General features: G+C 40.0%; 1 protein-coding gene across 2 annotated transcripts in view; it reads left to right on the top strand.

Annotated features, from left to right (window-relative positions):
• Positions 1-21,809, top strand: part of LOC108428959 (matrix metalloproteinase-16-like) — a 65,898-nt gene extending 44,089 nt beyond the window's left edge. Inside the window, exons 7-11 of one of the 2 annotated variants that reach the window (XM_017700360.2) lie at positions 1,141-1,358; positions 12,665-12,803; positions 17,063-17,213; positions 17,608-17,723; positions 19,515-21,809. In XM_017700360.2, coding sequence (XP_017555849.1) covers positions 1,141-1,358; positions 12,665-12,803; positions 17,063-17,213; positions 17,608-17,723; positions 19,515-19,843 — 953 coding nt within the window. In that variant the 3' untranslated portion in view covers positions 19,844-21,809. The remainder of the gene's footprint in view (positions 1-1,140; positions 1,359-12,664; positions 12,804-17,062; positions 17,214-17,607; positions 17,724-19,514) is intronic. The other variant, XM_017700361.2, reaches the window with a different exon arrangement.

Here is a 21,809-nt window from a genome sequence, read left to right as displayed (position 1 = left end):
TGGAAAATCCTGTGATGCTGAATTTGATTCATATTACCCAGCACTAACAAAGCTGGATAATACCTGATCCCTTTTTTTATATATATATATATATATATATATATATATATATATATTTATATATATATATATATATATATATATATATATATATATATATACATACATATATATATATATATATATATATAAGAGAATATACAGGAGAGTGCAGCAGTGACTATCATTCTAAACTGTCTGCTTAACTCTGTTTGTTGTAATGCCATGTGTGTGTCTGTAGCAGCATGGCATGAAAGTGTGATCATACCAAAATGTTGCGGCCTGCAGCCAAATCCAATGTGTGTGTCTCCCACGCACCAACTACACCAGTGCTCTCTAATGGTGTCTTCTCTGTTTCTCTCTCCCTTTTTCTCTGCGCCCTCTTTGCCATTACATAATGGCAGACTGAGCTCTCTCCCCTCTAATCCACGCTCTATTTCAGGAGATTTAATTCAGTCAATGAACGAAATCTCCCTCTTCCCCCTGGCTGATCAGGCCAAAGGACTGGGCTGGGATAACTAGAGGAGTAACTATCCCTCTAATCGTCTGAGCCTGCCTCCAGGGCACCACTGCTGGGGTCACGCTTTCATTCACTTGCCCATCTCTCCCCTTACAAAAGCATTACCTCTAATAGCCTTTTGGACTGTCACACTTATTCGATTCTCCAAAAGTCACTAATTTTAAGTACAAGCTGTAATGTGAAGCAACCCCAAACCCCACCTATTTGAAGTTAAAGTATTCATCCATCCGGTCTTTGAACACACAGTATCAGTCAAGAATTAGGCTAGTTCATAATTACAAAACTCTCATTTAATCTCTTTTTAGTTTGACCGGCCCAGCTAAAAGCAATGCTGTTGTGCAGTAACTATACAGACACTGGGGATGTGTACACTGGACTCTGTAATTCATGCTGTAATGATAATAGTATGTTTTGTTAAATCTCTCGTCTTGGTTTATTCTAAAACAAGCTGTTTTGATTATGAGCATGGCCAGAGCCCTGGCATTTAAAATTCAGTTTCCTGTTTAGGTTTGAGGAAAAGGACGAAAGATATTTGGAAATGTTGCTTTGTTTGACGTTATTTGTATCTCTCTCGGTTTCAGGGCCACCGGACAAGCTTCCTCAGCCCACAAAGCCTTTACCAACAGCGCCCCCTCCACGCTCACACCCCCCCTCAGACCCCCGCAAACACGATCGTCAGACGCGACCCCCACGCATACCCACAGGGGACAAGCCAACACATCCGAACGCCAAACCCAACATCTGTGATGGAGACTTCAACACACTTGCCATCCTACGACGAGAGATGTTTGTGTTCAAGGTAAAAATATATATATTATATCTGAGGCAAATTCTGGTCTACCACACAGTATACTAGAAACTGTAATAAATCCCTTTAGATTTAACAGGGTTATATCCTATATTTGTCTTGCTTCATTTATAGCGTTTATGTGGGTTTATGTACTAAAACTAGTCATATTTAATTTTTGACTTAACCATTCTTGAGCTTCTTTATTCCTTAGAATTAAACATGCTGGTTTACATGGTGATACTGTCACATCCACATGTTTGAACAACATTGGGCTAATTATTGTACACAGTTTTACTGTGTCTTGGCTGAATTTAACATATTGGAAAAATCTAAGACATATAACAAATATAAAATGGATGAGAACCTTGGCACAGAATACGTTTTATGTTTTCCAGTAACTGCATGTGCATTACAGATGTGCAGAAATGTGTTTTCTATAAAGGTGCATACAAATCTTTGCTTAGAAAATCAATAAAACATAATTCAATCAGGGGTGCCATTACTTTTGCATACGTATAATATACGTATATGTAAATTACCTTTGCTCTGATTAGTTGCTCTCTGTTGTGCCTCATTCAAAAAGTAGCCTGGGCTGAACTGTTATAGGCTGATTAAAAGGAAATTTGCAACTGTGTTAATTAAAAGAGTTGCTTTTACAGCTTAATTACTGTATATGGACAATGTGTACTGGGAAGTGAACAATGTGTTTTAAAATGATATAGATGCTTTAAATAACAAGTGACCATTAATCCAGTTACCGTCCCCATTACTGTATGGAGCTTCAGTTCCACTCAGGTTTTCCCCTTTTTCAGGGCCTCGCCATGCCCTACATTAAAAACCCCACTAGCTGTAACAGAATGGCACATAGTATACACAGCCATTTCCTTATAGGAAACAGCACATTTCAGGTAATGTTATAGCCCTGTGTGTGAGAGCAGTGTGCTTTGCATGTGTTTCATGTGCTCTGTTTCATCCTGTTGAGTTGAAGGCCAGTGACCTGTAAATGGATGGACTTCTTCTTGATCCAGTGAAGTTTCTTTAAACCCGAAATAACAAACTAATGATCTGTTTAGCCTCTGGCTATGATTTATTTCAATAAACCTCGAATCAGCATCATGTTTAGATGAGACAAACAAGCAGTGATTTTGGCACAAACCATGGCATGCATTCCCTCCAGTGAATCTTTGAATAGAGAGCAGTGTATGAGCCATTCTGAAGCTTCCTATGAAGCTTCCTGTGAACAATGCTGTGTCAGAGCACAGTGCTCTGGCCACCTATAAAAATCTTTGTAGCTATGCAAAGATATCCTGTGTTCTCTTAAAATCATAAAATGTGTGAATGGGTTATACAAAGTCTGAATTCATCTGTTAATTTGGAGCAGGAGAAAAAAAAAAGAGAGTACCTTTTTGTGAGGAGCTAAACATTGGTACATTGATTTGTTTCATTTGAAAAGTTAAATTTTTCTTGTTAAAACTCAAAACCAAAAGCAGGGAACTCAAGGAATTTATCATGATTGGTGGTGTCTTGCCCCCTCTCTCTTTAGTACTGAAGGCTGAAAACGCAAGAAAAGCAAAACTCAGTACAGTGAAGCTGGCCTGTATATATATGCAGATATGTGTCTTTCCCCCACCGGCAGTTCTGGGCTGCTACAGATCATGAGATTTCAAGACTGTCTGAAAGAGAAAGCCAGGAAATGTACGTGCTTGTGGGAGCTTGTGGGGCTAAGAGATGGATGGGCTTTCCTTTTCCCGGCTCCACAACCTGACAGGCCCTGCTGAGTCCACTCCAGCTAAGTCTTCAGTTCAAAAACGGCGTGATGCATGGTCCATGAGTGTTGGACTAGAGGTCATCTTTCATAGCTGCTTGTAGATTTCATGGTGTCTCCTTGCTGCTTTGGTCTGTTCCTTCACTTGTTTTGTTTATTCAGCTGCTGGGACATGTGATAGTGGAGGTTTGATCTCAGTTTTTGTCTTTACACTTAGGCCTGTGGCTCAAGCTAATCCAGTTAGGACAGGGCTCAGCAACATGTGGCCCTGGAGCCACATGCAACTCTTTTACTGCCTTGTTGTGGCTCCACAGCAGAAATATATTTTTAGGTACGAATAAAATAATGCTCCTTTGTAGTAACATAAAGCTCTGTTGATCATTCCAGCACAGTTAGTAAATGGTCGTAAATGCTGGAGTTAATGTATAACTGCTAGTTCACCCTGAACATTGGTCACATAGCAACGCAGACAACCGTCTCACCTAGCTAGCTAGTAGCTAACGAAAGGGCAAAGGGAAAGATTTAAGACCAACATGGACAATTTAGAGGCAAATGGACTTGCTTGCACTAGCACTGCAGCTAGTTTCCTGATACGTTTAATCTGCAAGGAGAATCTGTCAAACAAACTAAAATGTCATGAAGACTAAGTCAGTTTCTTGTTCAGATTGTAGGAAATAGGAAATTCGAACAAAAAGCTGGCGAATGAGAAGCTAATGAGAAGCTCAGCCTCGTAAAAAGTCGAACGTTGAGAGACATTTTACAAGAAACAATTCCACTTTTGGATGGGAAAATGGAAAAGTTTCCTGCCAGAGATGTGAGAAAAGGGGCTATAGCTGAGCTAAAGATGAAATAAGAACAAAGTAAGTCTGTGTTTTTGTTTACATTTTTTATCCTATACTAGGACATTAGCACATACTGAGACAAGATGTCAAAATAGACATAAATCTTGTGGCTCCCAAGGTGGTTTGATTTTTGTTGAAATGAGAAAATGGCTCTTTCCATTTGGGGAAGGACATTTTTGATATTTAGAGTTGCAGTACATTCCTGACTTCCTTCATCTGGAAGCACATAATGTAAACTGATCATTATCATGTGCTTAAATACTTGTCCCACATTTTGGTCAAATTGTATGCATTTAAGCATCCTCCATGCTCATTTATATGTGTGAGCTAACAGGCCCTGTGTTTGATTTTAGTCTCCTTTGGCTACGCGTTATGTTGTGCATATTAAGATCCAGCAGTGGTGGTAATTGACTCCGCTCATTAAGCCAGACTTCAGCAGTACAAAACAGCGAGCTGAAGTGTGGAGGATTACATTACAGGGGCAGCATGACAGAATAGTCATGCTATTTCATCACACCTAAGAATCAATCCCACCCTATGCTAAAGTATCAGTCACACACACTAACAAACAGTAGAAACCCAGCTTCAGAGGCAAGTGGGGCCAAAGTTGCCAAGAGAGGGAGGGAAAGAAAGAGAAAGAGAGAGAGAGATAAAGGGGACTTTATTCAGTGTTACACAAACCCAGTTTTTGAGCCATACTGTAAGCTCTTCTCCTTCTCCTACAGAAGAAAAATTAATTGGTGTGCTGTGGAGCAAAGTTCTGGAACGTTAATTAAAGATGTGTGCTCTTCCTCTTGAGGCTTTCTTCAGAGATGCCTAGCGTGTGATGGATGAGTGATGGAGAATTGTTGAAAGACTTGTAGCTCTCTGTCATCTCCCTCTGTTCCCCAGCACTAAAGGGTGAGGCGTTGTAGCTGTGGCCTGTCTGAACATCCAAGTCTACAAATACCACAAGCTAATGAATCTTCTGTACACTCACCCTTCATACATTACTGCTGAGACATGACTACTCAGATGTATGGGAACATAAATGCAGCTCTTTAATTAAAAGCATTCTTAATGTAATTCTTAAAATATAAAAATTTGACATTACATGACTAATCATTAAATACACAAAAGCTTTACTAACCATTTATATATTACCTCAGAGTGACCTGGCACTTAGACATCTATTGATCGACATACTGCCGTGATAGTGTAAAACTGTGGAAGCATTCTACTGGCAATAAGAAAAAAATGCATTCTGTTACTTTTTATATTTTGGAGCATTTCTATTGGTCTAATCATCATGAAATGTTCACACAATGTAAAGAACAGCCCCTGCGTTTAAATGATGTATATGAACCGTGACCTCAACCCACCCACCCACCTTCACCTCCTTGTCCAGCTTTTTCAGTGACAAAATATTATTGTATAAAAAAAAAAATGAAATAAAAATGTTTAATTATAATCAGTAACACAGTAACTTACAGGGGACTCTCAAAATAAAGTAGGACTGTATAATTATGTTATTTTGTTATTGTCAGTACTTTCTAGTTGTTTTAGATATAAGGTCTGGGTCACTAACAACCCTATGATTGTTCTGATTGGCAGTACGCTCATACATGTAAGGGTTAAGTTCTTTGTCTGGCTCCTGTACACCTGACGCTGTGGTCACGCAGAAGCATTAGGGGTGAGTTTAGGTCACTTGGGCGTGCTGTGGGTTTCATCTGGGAGCCAGCAGGCCGCACAGCGGTTTAAGCAGTGCAGCGGCTCTGGGAGCACTCAAAAGGAGCAGTGCAGCAGGCCAGCGAGCTACAGATTTATGATCGTCATGATCGCCAACCAAGAGGTAGAGATCCTACAGGCTTCAGAGAGGAGAAGCATTCATCTGGCTTACATGATTACCATGCACAGAGTTGCTACTTCTTGAACACACACCCACGCACAAGTCCCTTGCTCTGGGGCACAGAGACAGCATCTCCTCAGTGCCTGATTGGCCATAGAAAGCTGTTTCCTTCCTGAATGTGGTAGACAGCTTTTGAGTGGAGGGCTATTTTCCTCCAGCTGGCTTGTAAAGGAAAATCTGTGGCAGCTGATTTACATGCTACTGTCATACAGTATTCAGCCCCTATATATGTAGGCCAGACATTTTAACTGTTTTTAATTTATCTTTGTCCATTTATCCAAAACTTGCAGTTTCTCATTACCCCAAATTGAAATGGACACAAGAGTAGAAAAAATCAGGCTTCACAAAGATCATTTATTAGCTATACAACCTACCTTTGTCCAATCCTGTTGAAAACAGTGTGACACAATGTGGTTTGAGGCAAGGATGTCATCATCTATGCGTGCATGATGCTACTTGATGGGATATAAGCATTCATCACTTGTTAGTTTTAATGAGGCCTGAAATTTTGGTCAGATCTTAATACAGCCTGAGAACTTACTTCTCAAGCCCAGTCTGACCCGACCCTGTCCAGACATGACCTCAAACTGAAGTCAATCCAAAACTGACCAAAGCTGAAGAAAAAAATTATATAAAATGTTCTGAATTGGTCCATCAACACCCGAAGTGCTAAATAAAACCTGATAATTCTAGTGCTTCGTTTGAGGAGTGGTTTTGTTTTTTCTTTTTCAATCTTGCCCTGGGTAAATTAAATATGGTGATGCAAAATACTGTTAAAAAGCTTGAAACCTCAAAATTCTATTCCCTCAAACCATTTTATGATCCATTATCATAACAGCAGTTATGACATAAGCACTAAATAAGCAAACGCTAGCACATCTGTGGGTCCTTACCTTCAAAGTCTTGCCACTATCCACAGAGACGTCATAATCCTAAATATGGCAAGAGTCAGAGGCGAAAAACACCCACCTCCAACCTAGTCTGTGTTTCTCTGAGTAATTCATACACTTATTCTGAAGATTGGGAAAAAAGCTTGAAAACTTTTCAGATGAGACCAAGATCATGACTGCAGCCCAAAATACATGGGACCAGTGCTCTTTTTTCTTCAGGTATACTGTTTCAGACAACAATGGGGCAACAGTTTCGAAGAGCATCCCAATACTTTTCTTTTATTCTGGATAAGCTTCTTACACCATGTAATGCTAATATAGCAAGATGTTAGCTTGTTAACTTCACATAGCACACAGTATATTTTGTGTGTGTGTGTGTGTGTGTGTGTGTGTGTGTGTGTGTGTGTGTATATATATATATATATATATATATATATATATATATATATATATATATATATGTACAGTACTATGCAAAAGTTTTAGGCATTTTTTTAAGCAAATTTTTTAACAGTTTACCTCAGCAGTGAGTTTATCACAATATACATTAGAACAAAAAAGTCATATTCATAATTCAAATAAACATAAAAGCAATAAAAAGTAACAAGAATTTCTTGGGTACATATTTTTCCTTGACACCTTCACAGCCACCACAGAAACATCATGAGCACAATTTACTGAAGCGTTGATTGGTCAAACCAGGAGTTGCTTTTTAACTACAAATAATACTGTAATAATGGGCTTCCTCGAGGAGAGGTTTGAAAATGGTTAAACAAACACACTAACGTCCATAAAATCACTCTTTGGTATTTTTATATATATGTGGCGACCCCTAAAGGGAGCAGCTGAAAGAAGAAGATATATATATATATATATATATATATATATATATATATATATATATATATATATATATATATATATATATATATATATATATATTCTTCTATAAATTTTATTTATTCCAATATTAACATTTTCTCAGCAAATAAACACACACTACACAAATAAATAGATTTTGAAAATGTGTCTTTGGTGCGTAAGACTTTCTGTATATGGCAGAACAAAATAAATATAAGTATCCCTTTGGCACTCAACTGTATTCTCCTGAATCAGTGTACTGTTTTATTTCTCACCTATGGGCCTTATGAACATTGGTGCTAAATTGTCAACAACTCTGTTGTGCCAGATTAAAATCCATTTAAAGGCAGTGAAAGTAGAGAGTAAAAAATAAAGTGGGAAGAAAAATTAAATCAAGGAATATCCAGGGTAAAATCGGTTGCAGGAAGCAGATTGTGAGCAGTCTGGTCCCGGTGGTTTCAGACATATTTCAAGCTTTAAAACTTGTTAGCTGCATCAGATCTCCAGTACAAAAATAAAGAGCAAACTTTAAGTAGCAAACATGTCTTCACTGATTATCCACATCTGAAAAAAATATACATTTTGTCAAACTATCCATTTAAAATAACCTAAAATCCACTGAATTTGATTTGGCCACTGCTTTCACCAGAAGGTCTTCCTCTCTTCTTCTAACTTGCTTGAGAAGTCGACAGTTTCTTCTCTCCTAGTCCTGCACTCTCCTCGCAAGCGTATGTTTGAAGTGCAGAAGCGAGTGTGTGTCACTGTACTGCAATGTGGTGTTTGATGTGGTTGTGTTCTGAGCTACTGACAGATCTTCATGCGCCCACTCTGCAGCACACAGTCCACCTGCTCTTTAGACTGTGAAATAGAGAGCTGGAAAGCGAGGCTTATCTCCCCACAGGGATCTCCCCGGCCTAGATGGCACCACACGTCGCCTGGCTCCTTTCATCTCTCCTCTTCATCCTTGCATCTCTCCAGCCACACTCCTCCACTCAGCTGAGGCTAACCGCAGGCCGAGATTAGCCCAGACTGAGCTTGGCACACAAAGTAACCTGGCCTTGGCTTCAGCTGTTCTTACTTTAACCTGGCCTCAGATTGAGACCCTGTGCTTCCTACTGCTTCTGCTACCTGAACATTAATCTGCAGTCAGGTCAAAGCAATCTGCCATGAGCTTCACACCAAAGGTCATAGGTCAACATGTTTTATGAATGGCATGCCAGTATGAACAGGAATAAATGAAGGTGGAGTGCACCTCCAGCCCTGCCTCAGGCTGTTTCTGTCTGTTTCTGTCTGTATGTACAGTACAGTGCCCATTATTTTGTAGACACCTTGTCTTCTTTTGAAATCTTAAGGGTAATGTTTGATTCTCACTGTTACCTTTCAGTGAAGTACTACTAACATTGGCAGCCATAGGTTTATTTGTAACATTCAGCTCCAAAGTTCCCTGATATGAAGAGCAGGTTTTGCTGTCATGGTTATTTGATTTCTTCTCCAAACTAGACTTAACATAACAATTGAAATTTTCTCCTTAAAAAGTGTTTCACCTAAAAGATTTGAGTGTTCATGATTGCTGATAATAAGGAGATAAAGTGACTGGAGTACAGCATCCCAACAGAAATATGCACAGATAGACCCCAGCAGGTCTTTAGCCCCTGCCGCTTTGTCTTCAGACTGTACATGTAGTAAGTACAGTAACAAACTGTCTATGTAATGTCTGCATACAATAACTGTTAAGTATGGCCAGTCTTTTTAAGATCAGTTTTAGCAAGCCTCAGCTCATCCTTGAGTTAGTAGGTCAGCTTGGATTCCACAAGCTTCATCACTCCTCAGTGATTCCACTGGTGCAGTATTGACGTCCATGGAGGTTTCACCTCAGTAACTGACCTATCATGGATGCGTCTATCATAAACAGTGCTGGAAATTCTGGCAATAAAGCACTTTTAACATGTGACATTTAATTTATTGAACAAAGTGTTTTTTTAACAACCAAACAAATGATATTAAGGGGTGCTACTAACCTGCTTACCATAAAAAATACCATAGTGGATAGTCTTGTATGTTGGAGATACTGTAAAGTTCAAAGCCATGATTAAGCAATATAGCTGTATTTTAGTCTGCCTTGTGAAAACTTAAGACTTAACACTGACTTAACTGTACTTGTATGAGTGTGGTTGCAATATGCTGCCCATTTTCCCCCTTGAGCCCCATGCCCCCCAAAAATTCTGCGCATGAGCCTGATTTCCATTGCAGTGCTTTTGTCAATTGTTGCTTTAGTTTTGATTAAAATAAATAAGCTAACTTTTTTATCAGTTTGCAGTTATTAAATAAAAAGTCTAAACATTTTGAAAAGTTAGGTGTCCATAAACTATTTGCAAGCAGTGTATCTCTGATTCCCTCTCTCTCTCTGTCTATCTCTGAGGTGTAAAACACTGTGAGAAACACTCATAAGTATCATATGTGGCCTTCCATTACACCTCATTCAGTAAACACACGCTGGATCTCAGCTCCTCCTTGGCTCCAAGACTGTAGGCCACGTCTCAGAGGCGCAGGTTGGGGAAGTGCAGCCACGGAGCTCTAAACAAAGGCATAATGAAATGTTTTGTAATGTGTTGTGTCTCCAGAAAAGGCCATTTTCCCTCTGTGAAAAGGTTAGTGTTGTTACAGTGGGTGCCTGATTACTGAGTGCCAGTTGAATTTGTCCTCATCACAGTCTGGCTCAGTGCTCACAGGGAGGGGAGCGAGGCACTGCATTTTCTTTTTACAGAGGGGAAAGGAATAAAATGGCTGTGATTTCACAGTTTGATCTGTTTTCAATTACAGTTCCTTGTCATATGAGAGAAAACGCTGAACAATTGAAATCAATCAGTGCTTGTGGGAGTTGGGGACCACGAGGGGCTCACGCTCACACAGCTGCTCCAGAGGACACAGCTCACCAAGAATTTTTTGTGTACATGCGTGCAAGCAGAATAGTTAACAGAGTTCAGTGAGTGTGCCGATGGGTGTGGGATTACTGTTACTACATAGAAGTCTCTCTCTCGCTCTCTCTCTCTAACAACTATTGTTGAAACCTTTTTATCTCTTCTTATTTCTCTATATATCCCCATCTCTCGCTCCTTCTCTTTTATCTGTCTTTCTCTGCCTGTTTTCTATTCTTACTCTCTCTGTCTCTCTAACCCTCTCTCTCTCTCTTGATTTTTCTTTATTACTTTTCTTCTTTCTTTTTATATCCCTGTCTCTGTCCCTCACTCTCTTTCAATGTCTCTCACTCGTTCTCTCTTTGTCTGTCTCTCCTTCTTTTTTCATCTGTTCTTACTGTTTTGCTCTCTGTATTGCTCTATGTCTTTCTTTTTCCCTTACCTGCCTTGTCCTCTTTCTTTTTCTCTCTGTTTCTTCTCATTGTCCTGGTCTGTCTGTCTGTCTGTCTCTCTCTCTCTCGCTCTCTCTCTCTCTATCTCTCTCTACTTCAGTGGTATTCAGATCAGTTCTGATTTTTTGGACTTTAAAGTGAGCTTTACTGCAGTATGCTCTGGATTTCTGGGCCTTGGCTGTGGTGTGAGGCTATGGGTCACTCTATTTGAAGGGTGCGGTGTGTATATGAGCTATAATGGCTTCTCCAGCTCAGTGCCCATCCTCTTGGCTCAAACTTGTTGTCTGTATATATCCAAAAGCCATGATGACACAGCACACCTTAAACTTTTTGACTGTTCACTTGAGTTCACAATGTTAATTTGAGCCTCTTTGTGTTTTCTGTTTAGATAATTAGAATTAAGAGATGAACCGACTCAATTGCATAAAAGCCAATAGAAAAAACATGGCAAGTTAATCATTTCTTTACATCCCTTTTTCTGGTCTTGCACAGTATACATGATGTTTAAGCATTTTCCCCACATACATAAATTCACTGGACTTAATGAAAGACATTTGGCTGCCTTCTGAAGCCCTTCAAGCAAATTGTTCAGTAAATTTCAAGTGAAATTGAGTACATGAGTGTATGTGACAGAGAGAACAGTTTGAGCTACTGTTAAGCACCAACCTGATAGCCCTTTGTCAATTACCTGTAAGCTGCGAAACCGACCCGCAGTCCAGTAATAGTGCCGACCCAGGCCTCATTCAACACCATTAACATTTAATGTAATGTAAACTATATAGCGTGACACCATATGCTTTGTATTTGGCAACCACGTGGCACTGGTTGCTAGGATACCAACTTGCCTGACACAGCATACCAATGAACATTGAAGGTATGGTCTCGAAATTGTCACATTTAATAATCTGTCACAAACAGGAGGCCATAGATGTCCCTCAGTTTTGAAAACAGCCCATCATCACATATCATCCAGGTTTCACTTCAACAGGCATGTTCATATGGAGTGATGTGTGTGTGGTTTCTTCATCCTATTCTGTAATGGAAGAGATAATAAAACGTCACGTGTGCTGCCCACTCATCTGAGAGAGACAGCAGCTCAGCTCTAATGAGGTCAGACTGGATGAAACTCCAGGGGGAGTGAACCCAGCAGCCACTGGGAGAGTTTACATCGCCCTTGCTCTACACGGCGGTCCGAAGTGTTAATGAGAAGGTCTAGGGCGTTGCAGTTGAGCACTGAGCTGCACAGCCTCATGGGAGGTGTAGTTCTGCAGCATCCATTTAATGAATGTCAGAAACACTACATGTTGTTTTCTGCCGTTGTCTGTATTAATGCTCAATTTTAAGTCTGGAGAGTATTTGAAACTCTTAAGAAAATAAAAAAGTAATATCCAATATTTTTAAGCTACTTTCTGGCTACTGTATCAAAAATTACATGTGTGCATGTCACAAAGCTCAATTTTAGGTTAGTTTTAAAATTCACACCTTTTCCGCTAATACCAGACTGACTAACAGAATGATGTGATCACTTTAGCAAAATAACTAAGATATGCATTACTGATATTGAAAAATGTTTGATTTAGATCATTATTTTTATTGTTTTATCACCCAGGCCTAAGTGGGACACTTGCTGAAATGTTGATAGTTAAATGTCCTACATGATATAATGTCCCACTTAACATGAACTCCTGTTTCTCTCTTTTAGGACCACTGGTTTTGGAGGGTCAGGGACAATGCAGTAATGCCAGGCTATCCCATGCTCATCAGTGTGTTCTGGAGGGGTTTACCACCCAAAATAGATGCCGTGTATGAGAACAGTGAGGGCAAGTTTGTCTTCTTTAAAGGTAAGAATAGCTACCACTCAGACAAGTTTAAAGGAGTAAATCATTGTATTGTGCTGATGTGTGGGTTAAAAGCAGTAATCATCCTAGCAGTAGTCAGAAGAGACTTGCATTATGATGAGCTGTAACCTTATTTCCACTGAAACAAGTACTGCTGAAACTGCATTGCCTTACAGGAGCAGAATTAAAGCAAAGGGCTTATCTATAGAGTATGTGAATGACTGTAACTGAAGTGATTTGGCTCCAAATCTGTGACAGTAAAAGCTCTCATTTGATGTGTATGTATGTGCTTGTGTGTGTGTGTGTGTGTGTGTGTGTGTGTGTGTGTGTTTGTGTGTGTTTGTGTGTGTGTATGCAATTTCATGGCACACAAAAATACTCTGCCTATCTTTTACTGTGTCTTGTTTTCCCTGCAGTGTGCAAGTCTTTAATCTTTATGTTTACCATACGTTTCTTCTTGATCTCAGATTTAAAAACAATAAGCAGATGAATTAATTTTTACTTGCAAAAGGAAGCAGCAAATACAACACCTTACTTTATTTCTCTGCTATAGTGAAAAATGGCATGGCAAGTTAATCACTGGCTTCCCTTTTCCAATTTTGTGCAGTATACTTAACGTTTTATTTTCTATGTCCATACATACACTTAATGAAATGCATGGCTCAAACTACTCCGCATAGCTGTCAGTGTGTCTTATTTTCTCTCCAGAGTGCACAGGTCTTCAAATCTTTATGTTATCTGTGCGCCATCCTTGATGTGTACTTTAAAAACATTACGCAGGTGTAACCATTTGGCAAGTAGTTGCAGAAAGAAACAGCAAATAAACACCTTACATTATTCATCTGTTGTCCAGACTATCAGACATGAATATATAGGGCTCGTCTCTTATTCATACAGTCCACAGAGAGCGAGAGAGAGCGAGAGAGAGAGAGAGAGAGAGAGAGCAATGAAGAGAAGTATAGAGAGACAGAGGAAAAAAGAACAAGTGATGAGGGAGGAAGAAAGAGAAGCTAAGGCACTAGGAAACAGGGTATGTTGAGATAATGATTACAAATAGGACATGCACACACGGTTATTTATTATATATATATATATTTTTTTCACTTCACAGTTCAGGTCCTCGAAAAACAGACTAATGGTCCCTAGTGTTCCGAGAGCTTAGAGAATCCTTTTTCTTTTTCTGTCTTCCATCGTAATGTTTTTATTTATTTCTTTCCTGCCCACGTACTCCAATTTATTGCAGTCCCCTGCCAGTGGCAGACTGCAAGCAGCTCCTGTATCAGTCAGTGGGGGGTGTGTGGAGGGGGTAGAGGAGCAGAGCCAGGCAGAATGATCTCATTTGGTTTGCGATTTTCCATTACTGCTGATGAGTTTCTCTTAATGAGCTCCTTTCATCTCAAGAGCAGGAGTCTCAGACATCCTGTCATCTACTCACTGTGTTTTTACAGCTGCGTTCTATACACACACACATACGCTCATGCCCACATGCCCAAACTGACAAATAATGAGTCTCTCATTTCAATGTGCAAATATGCATAGCTCCTACATTGCATGTGTAGCTGCAATGTTTTGATCTCAGCTTCTGGATGAGTGCAAATGATGCCCCAAAAGTCAGAGGCAGGCCCATCTCTCTTCTGTCATCTCAACACAAGATTCTCAGCTTTATTCAGCAACTCAGTCAGACTATTCTTAATAACAGGCTTGTTGAACCTGTTTGAGTGATTTTTGCTAAAGCTGAGAGCTCAGGGTGATCTGTACTGTTTACTGTTTGCTTTACTTCAGTCATTTTTGGGGAGTCATTTGCAGGCTCATTCATTAAATTTTCAAATTTCACCACTGTTTAAACCATACAGTTGTGCTGAGGAATGAGTGTGTGCGCATGCTTGGCTTTGTAAATTTTCAATACAAAAAAGTCCTGACATTGCAGAAAATCCAGAGAAAAACAGGGGTAACGTTAAAATAGTTCTAATTAAACTAATGTTTAATTTGCTTAAACTGAAAAGCCTTTTCAGAAACTCTTTTTGGAAAAGGTTTGGAAAACCTATTTTTATTTGGAAAAAAGTTTTTAAATTAATTACTCAATTAGATCCAACTATATAAGAAATACAAGTAATTGAATCCATCAACAGTACACAGAAAAAATGAGGTATACTGATATAATAAAAGAAGATAATTGATAGGATTATCAACAATAAATGTGAGCCACTATGTGATTCCATCCACATTTACATCTCCTGTAAGGATGATACAAATGTGACAGCACAATCTTATCAAAATATCAATAATAGACCCTTTGAAGATTATATGTACCAAATATGGTAGCTGTAGTTATATTATAGTTGTAGCCATATTATAACATAATTAATTTCCTCCAATGCAGACATCATCTTTCACAGGTATAGCAAATCATTCTGGAAATGTGATCAATAACACTGCCAATATAAATATTTTCAAATGAAGCTGAGAAACCTACTATTTTATTAACAGTTTAGAGCATTACAAACTCAAAACACTTCAGTCACTGTTACTGTTACTGCTGGCATTGCAACAGTTAACTTTACAGCCAGGTTCAAAAAGTCTTATTTACACTATCTGAAAAAATGGGACTGTGCTGGCATATTTTTCATTTGCCAAGATGCAAATTAGATAAAAGTACCCTCAAAGGTACAACAATGGTTTTAAGGTCCACCTTTGTACCTTAAATCATTTTTTCCCAGGGTAAAGGTACATATTAATATCTTTTTATAGCCTAAGGTTTTAATACAGAACAATAATTTTTAAAGCCTGGAGTTAAAACAGGGTGTTGGCAATACAACTTAAAAAGTGTAATTGTAATGGATTATAGTATAATTATGTTCCCTGACTAAGGTGTACAGAACTGACAACAGGGGTATTGCTCCTGTGATACTTTAATACCTTTTTTCTGAGAGTGTATTGTTAGTTACATATATACATATGTGACATACGTTTGATCCCACATCCTAATACATCCTAACAAATCTGTGTGTATACACTAATTTTGCGATTATATACACTGCTGTATGTGTGGTCCATGTGGAAGTGGAGGAAAGAGGTTGATTTAGGCACTTTGCCCAAATTGAATAAAGACCCCTGAACTTTGGAACACTGTTGGAAACTAGCAGCTAACAAGAGATTATGAGCTCACAGTGGCTGTCTTTTCAAAGAATTCTATGAAAGCTAAAAACACAGTGGATTTGGGACAGCAGATAATTCCTGACCTAAAGTATAATTCCTAAAGTATAATCGCGCCATCATATCCTTTAATATTCCTGAATACTGTAGGCACATACACATACCCACACGTGCTGCTTAAGGGGCCCCCAGCCCCACTGACCTGATTGGCCTCTGTCTGGTTGTCAGGGCTTCTTGGCAGAGTGAAGCTGACCCTGCTGTGAGGGGCATGAGAAAGACCCAGGTGAAATGACAGGCATTTCCTGTCTCAAGGGAAATGAGGGTAAACCCATCCTCCTCTGCCCTCCACTCACTCCTCTAACCAATCTGCAGCACTCGTAGAATACTCTACAGCAGTACTGCTCTCTCCTCACGCCTGCGGGTCACTACTGTGGCCTGTAACTTGCCAGTGAGGCAAAAAAAATCCTTTTTGTAAAGAAATCTGCGTTAGTAACTGTAATTCTTTTACAGTAATAGAGGTCTCTGCTAAGGGACCACCTCTCCAGCAGGCCTTTCAGATACGCTGACATTTAAAAGTGAACATTTTAATGGGTTGGAACCACAGGGCTCTGTCAAACGAGCCAACTGAGGCCCCATTCGGCATAATTAAAAGCAAACAGGGCAGACTGAGGTGTGAAATTGAATGTTTGTTCTATCGAAACAGACGTTTATCACAAAATAATGTAAATATTAGAGATTTTATATCAATAATGACTATGCCAGCCAGGGTGTCCGCAGTCTGAGGAAAGATATGCTTCACTGCTTCTCCTGACCATAAAAGAAAATCATGGATTTTCCTATAACGGTATGACAAAATTTGCCATTACAGTGAACATTGATTCGAAAACAGTATATGTGTGCAATGGTGGAGCAGTTCAAGGATCCACAGAACTGTAAATCAAAAGAAGCAGCAGACAATTGATAGCAAATGTTTAATGGGAGATGATTGCAGTAAGTTGTGCTGAATTGCAAGCACTTTCATTTGCCCAAGCAAATGTGCTTGTGGGACTGCATACGGTGTTAGCAGTTGGCTGAATGTTCCCTTGAGGCTGTGCCTTTGACTTCTGCAGGGAAACAGTTCTGGGTGTTCAAGGACACCATGCTCCAGCCTGGCTACCCAAAGGACATTTCCATGTTTGGCAACGGCATGCCAGCACAGAGTATCGAGACCGCCGTCTGGTGGGAGGATGTAGCCAAGACCTACTTTTTCAAAGGGGACAGGTCAGTATGTGTTTGTTTTTATCTGGTGTTTCTGTAATATCACTGCAATGATATTGTGGCCATATTTTCAAGGTTGTCAGTAAATGATCTTGTTAGTTACTTTTGTTGTATTTTGTAATATATGCAGTACTTATTATGTTATAGCATATAACATCATACCTTCAAAATCTTAACTTTACAATAGAAAGGAAAAAATATGCTTTAAATTAAGCTTTAATTTATGTTAATGAATCCATTGTTTTATTCCAGGTCATGCTGGACTATTTCTGATGTACCATTCTTTATGAAATGTTTACAAATACAAAATATTCAGGTTTTGACAGCAATGATATACTTGTATATGGTTGGAATGTCAATAAAGTTGAGTTTCTGTACATTAATTGTTTCCATGCAGGTATTGGAGATACAATGAGGATATGAGGACCATGGATCCTGGCTACCCAAAGTCCATCACAGTGTGGAAGGGTGTCCCACCTTCTCCTCAGGGTGCCTTTGTGGACAAAGCCAATGGTACAGTCTGTTCCCTTAACTAATTACTGCTAAATATATTTCCCTATAGTGTAGCCAAAAGTCCTCCATAGCTTCTGCTTAGCCTTCAGATGGTGCTCAGCACGGTGTAGAGCCGGTATCACAGCATCCTAGTCTCATGCTATCCAAGTGGACAGCTTAAAGGAGCCACAGGAGAGGCTTGTCAGTCAGCTTTGAGACCTATCCTCATTGGCTGGTGAGAGTGGGTAGTTCATTGACTTTCGCATAGCTTATCACTTGAGGTGTGCAGTTGGAATGCCACATGTGTGCCATCTCTCCCCATCTCCGCCTGGCAGATCTGCACATGGGCTCCAGCACTCATCAAAGCGTGAAGGGTGGATCGATATTCCAGGGAAATCATTTGGAAAGCAATAGCCAGCTTTTATTCAGCCGCTGCCCCTGCACATCTCCCGGATGTTCCGGTGCACAGAAAATTGACTCCAATTATCAGTCATTATTGCTAACCAATAAAACGAATGATAGTGATTGGAGCTTTTCTCATCAGCCATAGAAGTAATGTGGGAGTTAGAGAGTCAATGTGGCGTGGATGAAGTGTTGGGCAGTAGGGTTCCATGTACTGTGTATTTAAAATGTATTCATGACGTTTTGTTTGGAGATTAGGTAACATTGTGCTTGTTTCTGTCATCTTTATGCACATTTTACAGGTTATAATATCTCATGTATTTGTCTCACAAGCATGAATATGTTTAGCCTCATTATGAGAAATGCAAAACTCAAGTAATGACACTACATGTTAAGAAGTTGGATAGCATACTGAATAACACCTGAGAATGGGGTTCGATTTCCCTGTCCAGGCAGGAGTGCCACACCTATAGGAAGGAGTCTTCATCCTGCATTTGCCAACCACCGTGGCAAAGACTGGCTTCTAAAAATGTTAACATAGAGAGAGGGTGTAGTTATTTTATTTTATTGTTATTGCAGTAAATCTTTCAAATCTACTTGGCAACAGTTTGACAACATCCAGTTTTGCATATCTCATTGCATTTTATAAAAGCATCCAATTAAGCCATTAAAAAAATGCATATATCAAACTATATATTGTTTATCGTTAAAAAACTGAAAAATATCAAGATATAACTTTTTTAACCATATTGTTCAGCCCTGCTGCATACTGGGTTGCCGTCCAGACCCTGGCTGTCATTTTATATCAAATGCAATGCCCATCTCTGTCAACTGTGTTATGTCGCACAGGCACAAACTCTTCCACAGTTACTCATTCTCCACGTGAATCTCATTCACAGTTGAACTGAGAGCCAAAGCATACTTTCCCAGGATGAATCTTTCAGGACTCTCTCACCGTAAACTACTCCACTGCTCCAGTGATTTAGAACCCCCCTCACACACTCCACTGCCACCTCAAAGTTGAAGGACTCTGGCGGCTCCGGATTCTTGGCCGTGCGAGTGCCTTCCTCTGGTTTGCCTCACTTTTTCCTGGAGAACCTGCATAAATAATGCAGGCGTAGAAAAAGGAAGAGTTCAGCCAGATTGTCCTGCTGAGGATGTCACCAGTTTACATTAGTCTTATCCACCAGGGAGCTGGAGAAGTGCTCTCGTTTCTCTACGCACAACAATGCAGGGAATGTAGGCCAGTGGGGTAAAGCTATCCAGACAGCAGAGGAGTAACCAAAACATTGTCGTTTGCAAATATGTACCAACAATTTGAACCAAATTGTTTGTGGTTACTAAATCATCCATTAAGGATGCACTTGGAGATGGCATGACCTAAAAATAATGCGTCTGCGTGTTTTGCAGGTTTCACATACTTCTACAAAGATAAAGAATACTGGAAGTTCAACAACCAGAGACTGCGGGTAGAGCCGGGCTACCCTCGCTCCATTCTGAAGGACTTCATGGGCTGTGACCTTACACCCATCGACCCCGACCGCCTTCCCACAGAGGACGTGGACATTGTTATCAAGCTGGACAACGAGGCCAGCACAGTCAAAGCCATCGCCATCGTCATACCCTGCATCCTGGCGCTGTGTCTGCTGGTGCTGGTCTACACCGTCTTTCAGTTCAAGAGGAAGGGCACACCACGCCACATACTGTACTGCAAACGCTCCATGCAGGAGTGGGTGTGAATCATAGCCCTGCCCCTTTAACTCTCACCTCCCGGCAGACGCCGCGGTGGTACAGCCCACCTTAAAACCTGCGGACTTGCGGCCCTGACCTCACTCTGTCTCACTCCGGCTCTGTGGCGAGCAGAGAGGGCCTTTGCCTAGATCTCCCCCTCCAGGAGAGGAAGGGTGCATTATTTCTTACTCCCAGCTCCTCTCCGATTAGCTCAGTGTGCCCGCTCTAAGACTAGATCGGGTTCTAGACCAGACACCTTCAGCGGTGCACTGCGTCATCCTGCGTCAAATCAGGTCTTAACTGTTCTAAGTGGAAAAAAGCTGATTGCTATATCTTTAAGTTTTACTCCCAACTGCACGCTCAAATGAGAGAAAACAAAAAGAAACAAGCCCATCTTAAAGTTGCTGGAATTCAACAAGTTAACATCTTCAGAGTTTACCTTTTCCTTTTTTTAAATCTTTTAGCCTTTCTGTTCGACTTCGGTCCATAACTTATTTTCAACCGAGGTATTTACGATTCCCTTTAAGCAGTCCTGAAGAAGACAGCCCAAACCAAATAAAGACTTCTTTCTCTCCAAAGAGGATTTTTTTTTGTTTTTTGAATATAATTTTTTTTGTTGTTATCGCTTTCTTTTCTTTTTCTCCCTGCTCTTAATCTGCTGTAGTGATAAGATGTGGGGAACTCTTGACTGTTGTGGCAGTCTGTCTTAGAAACAGGGGCCAAAATATTCTGCAATATTTTTAACAGCCTTAATTATACATTGTGTTATTCTTATTGTTTTTTTTTTATTTGTTTGTTTTGTTTAGTTTTTTTTTTTTTTTTAACATTTTGCTTTATTTGTTTGTCAGCAAGCCAGTGGGTGGCATCTGTTGCTTTGCTTCTTTTGTCCTACCTGTGATTGAAAGGCCATGGTTAACCATGTTGGCCAGAGGCCTCTGCGCAGGTCTGCCAAGCTGCTGGAGCAGGAGCGAGTGGTCAGTCTGTACTTACAGTGAAATATATCAGTAGGAGAGAGAGAATAGGTTCAAGCCACTACATGAGCTAATGCGTTACTGCGGCTATTCAACAGGCTTTATCGGTCTATCAGTATAGGAATGCAATGTTAAAGGAAGTGCTATAGTGCTTTAGAACATCAGTCACTTGTTTGTTCATGTTTACCTGTCCTGTAACCCAAATCGGAGATTTGGTGCTCCTGCCCGAAAGGAACTCTGCTGGCACGTGGTCAGCACAGTGTGTCATCTCTTCTGGACTGCCTTGTTTTTTGTTTTTTGTTTTTTTCTTTTCATGGGGGGAGGGGAGGGTTAAAATTCCCAGAGCCTTGGCACACGCTGCACAGGGGCATCAACCCAGGATCCATGAGAGCACCATCTCAGGACAGTGCTTGTGTGCAAGGGTGTACAAGCATTTATGTGTCCTCTAACTGTGACAGCAGGGGACAAAGAAAAGGAACAAGGTTGTGATGATAGGATTTGAAATAAGATTTTCTGGATGGAAGCAGAACTCTTTACAGCGCCTTGCGGCATGCAACTTGAACTGGAGGCTCAGCCTATTGCATTAGAGGGACTTCTCGATTTCTTGAACATACAGTACCTTGCTTGCATTTTTTATGTTTTTTTTTTTTTCTGGTACAAAACAGAACAAAAAATAAATGATCTCAACCTCAAGGTACAAGTGGTACTCAAGTGAGCTGAGCTGTCATTTAGCATTCTTTTCTTGGCCAATACTGATCAAGAGATATTTTCATATTTAGTTCATTTTAGTTGACAGAAACCAGTGAAGATATGTCATTGCTGTTTGGCAAGCATTGTTTGGATGCGTGTCTGTCATGTCATGTTATTTTATTAGTATTATATTATTATTTTTTTTATTCTTTTGAGAGCAAACGAGACATCTCCAAGTACATGTAAGACTCCGAATGGGACGATGGATCAGTCCTGACAGAAATAATAAAAAAAAAAAATTATTAGTATGGCA

This window comes from Pygocentrus nattereri, chromosome 3 (genome assembly GCF_015220715.1).
Source record: "Pygocentrus nattereri isolate fPygNat1 chromosome 3, fPygNat1.pri, whole genome shotgun sequence".
Taxonomy (NCBI): domain Eukaryota; kingdom Metazoa; phylum Chordata; class Actinopteri; order Characiformes; family Serrasalmidae; genus Pygocentrus; species Pygocentrus nattereri.
The sequence above is the reverse complement of the archived record's forward strand: the minus strand, read 5'-3'. Positions and strand labels throughout refer to the sequence as shown.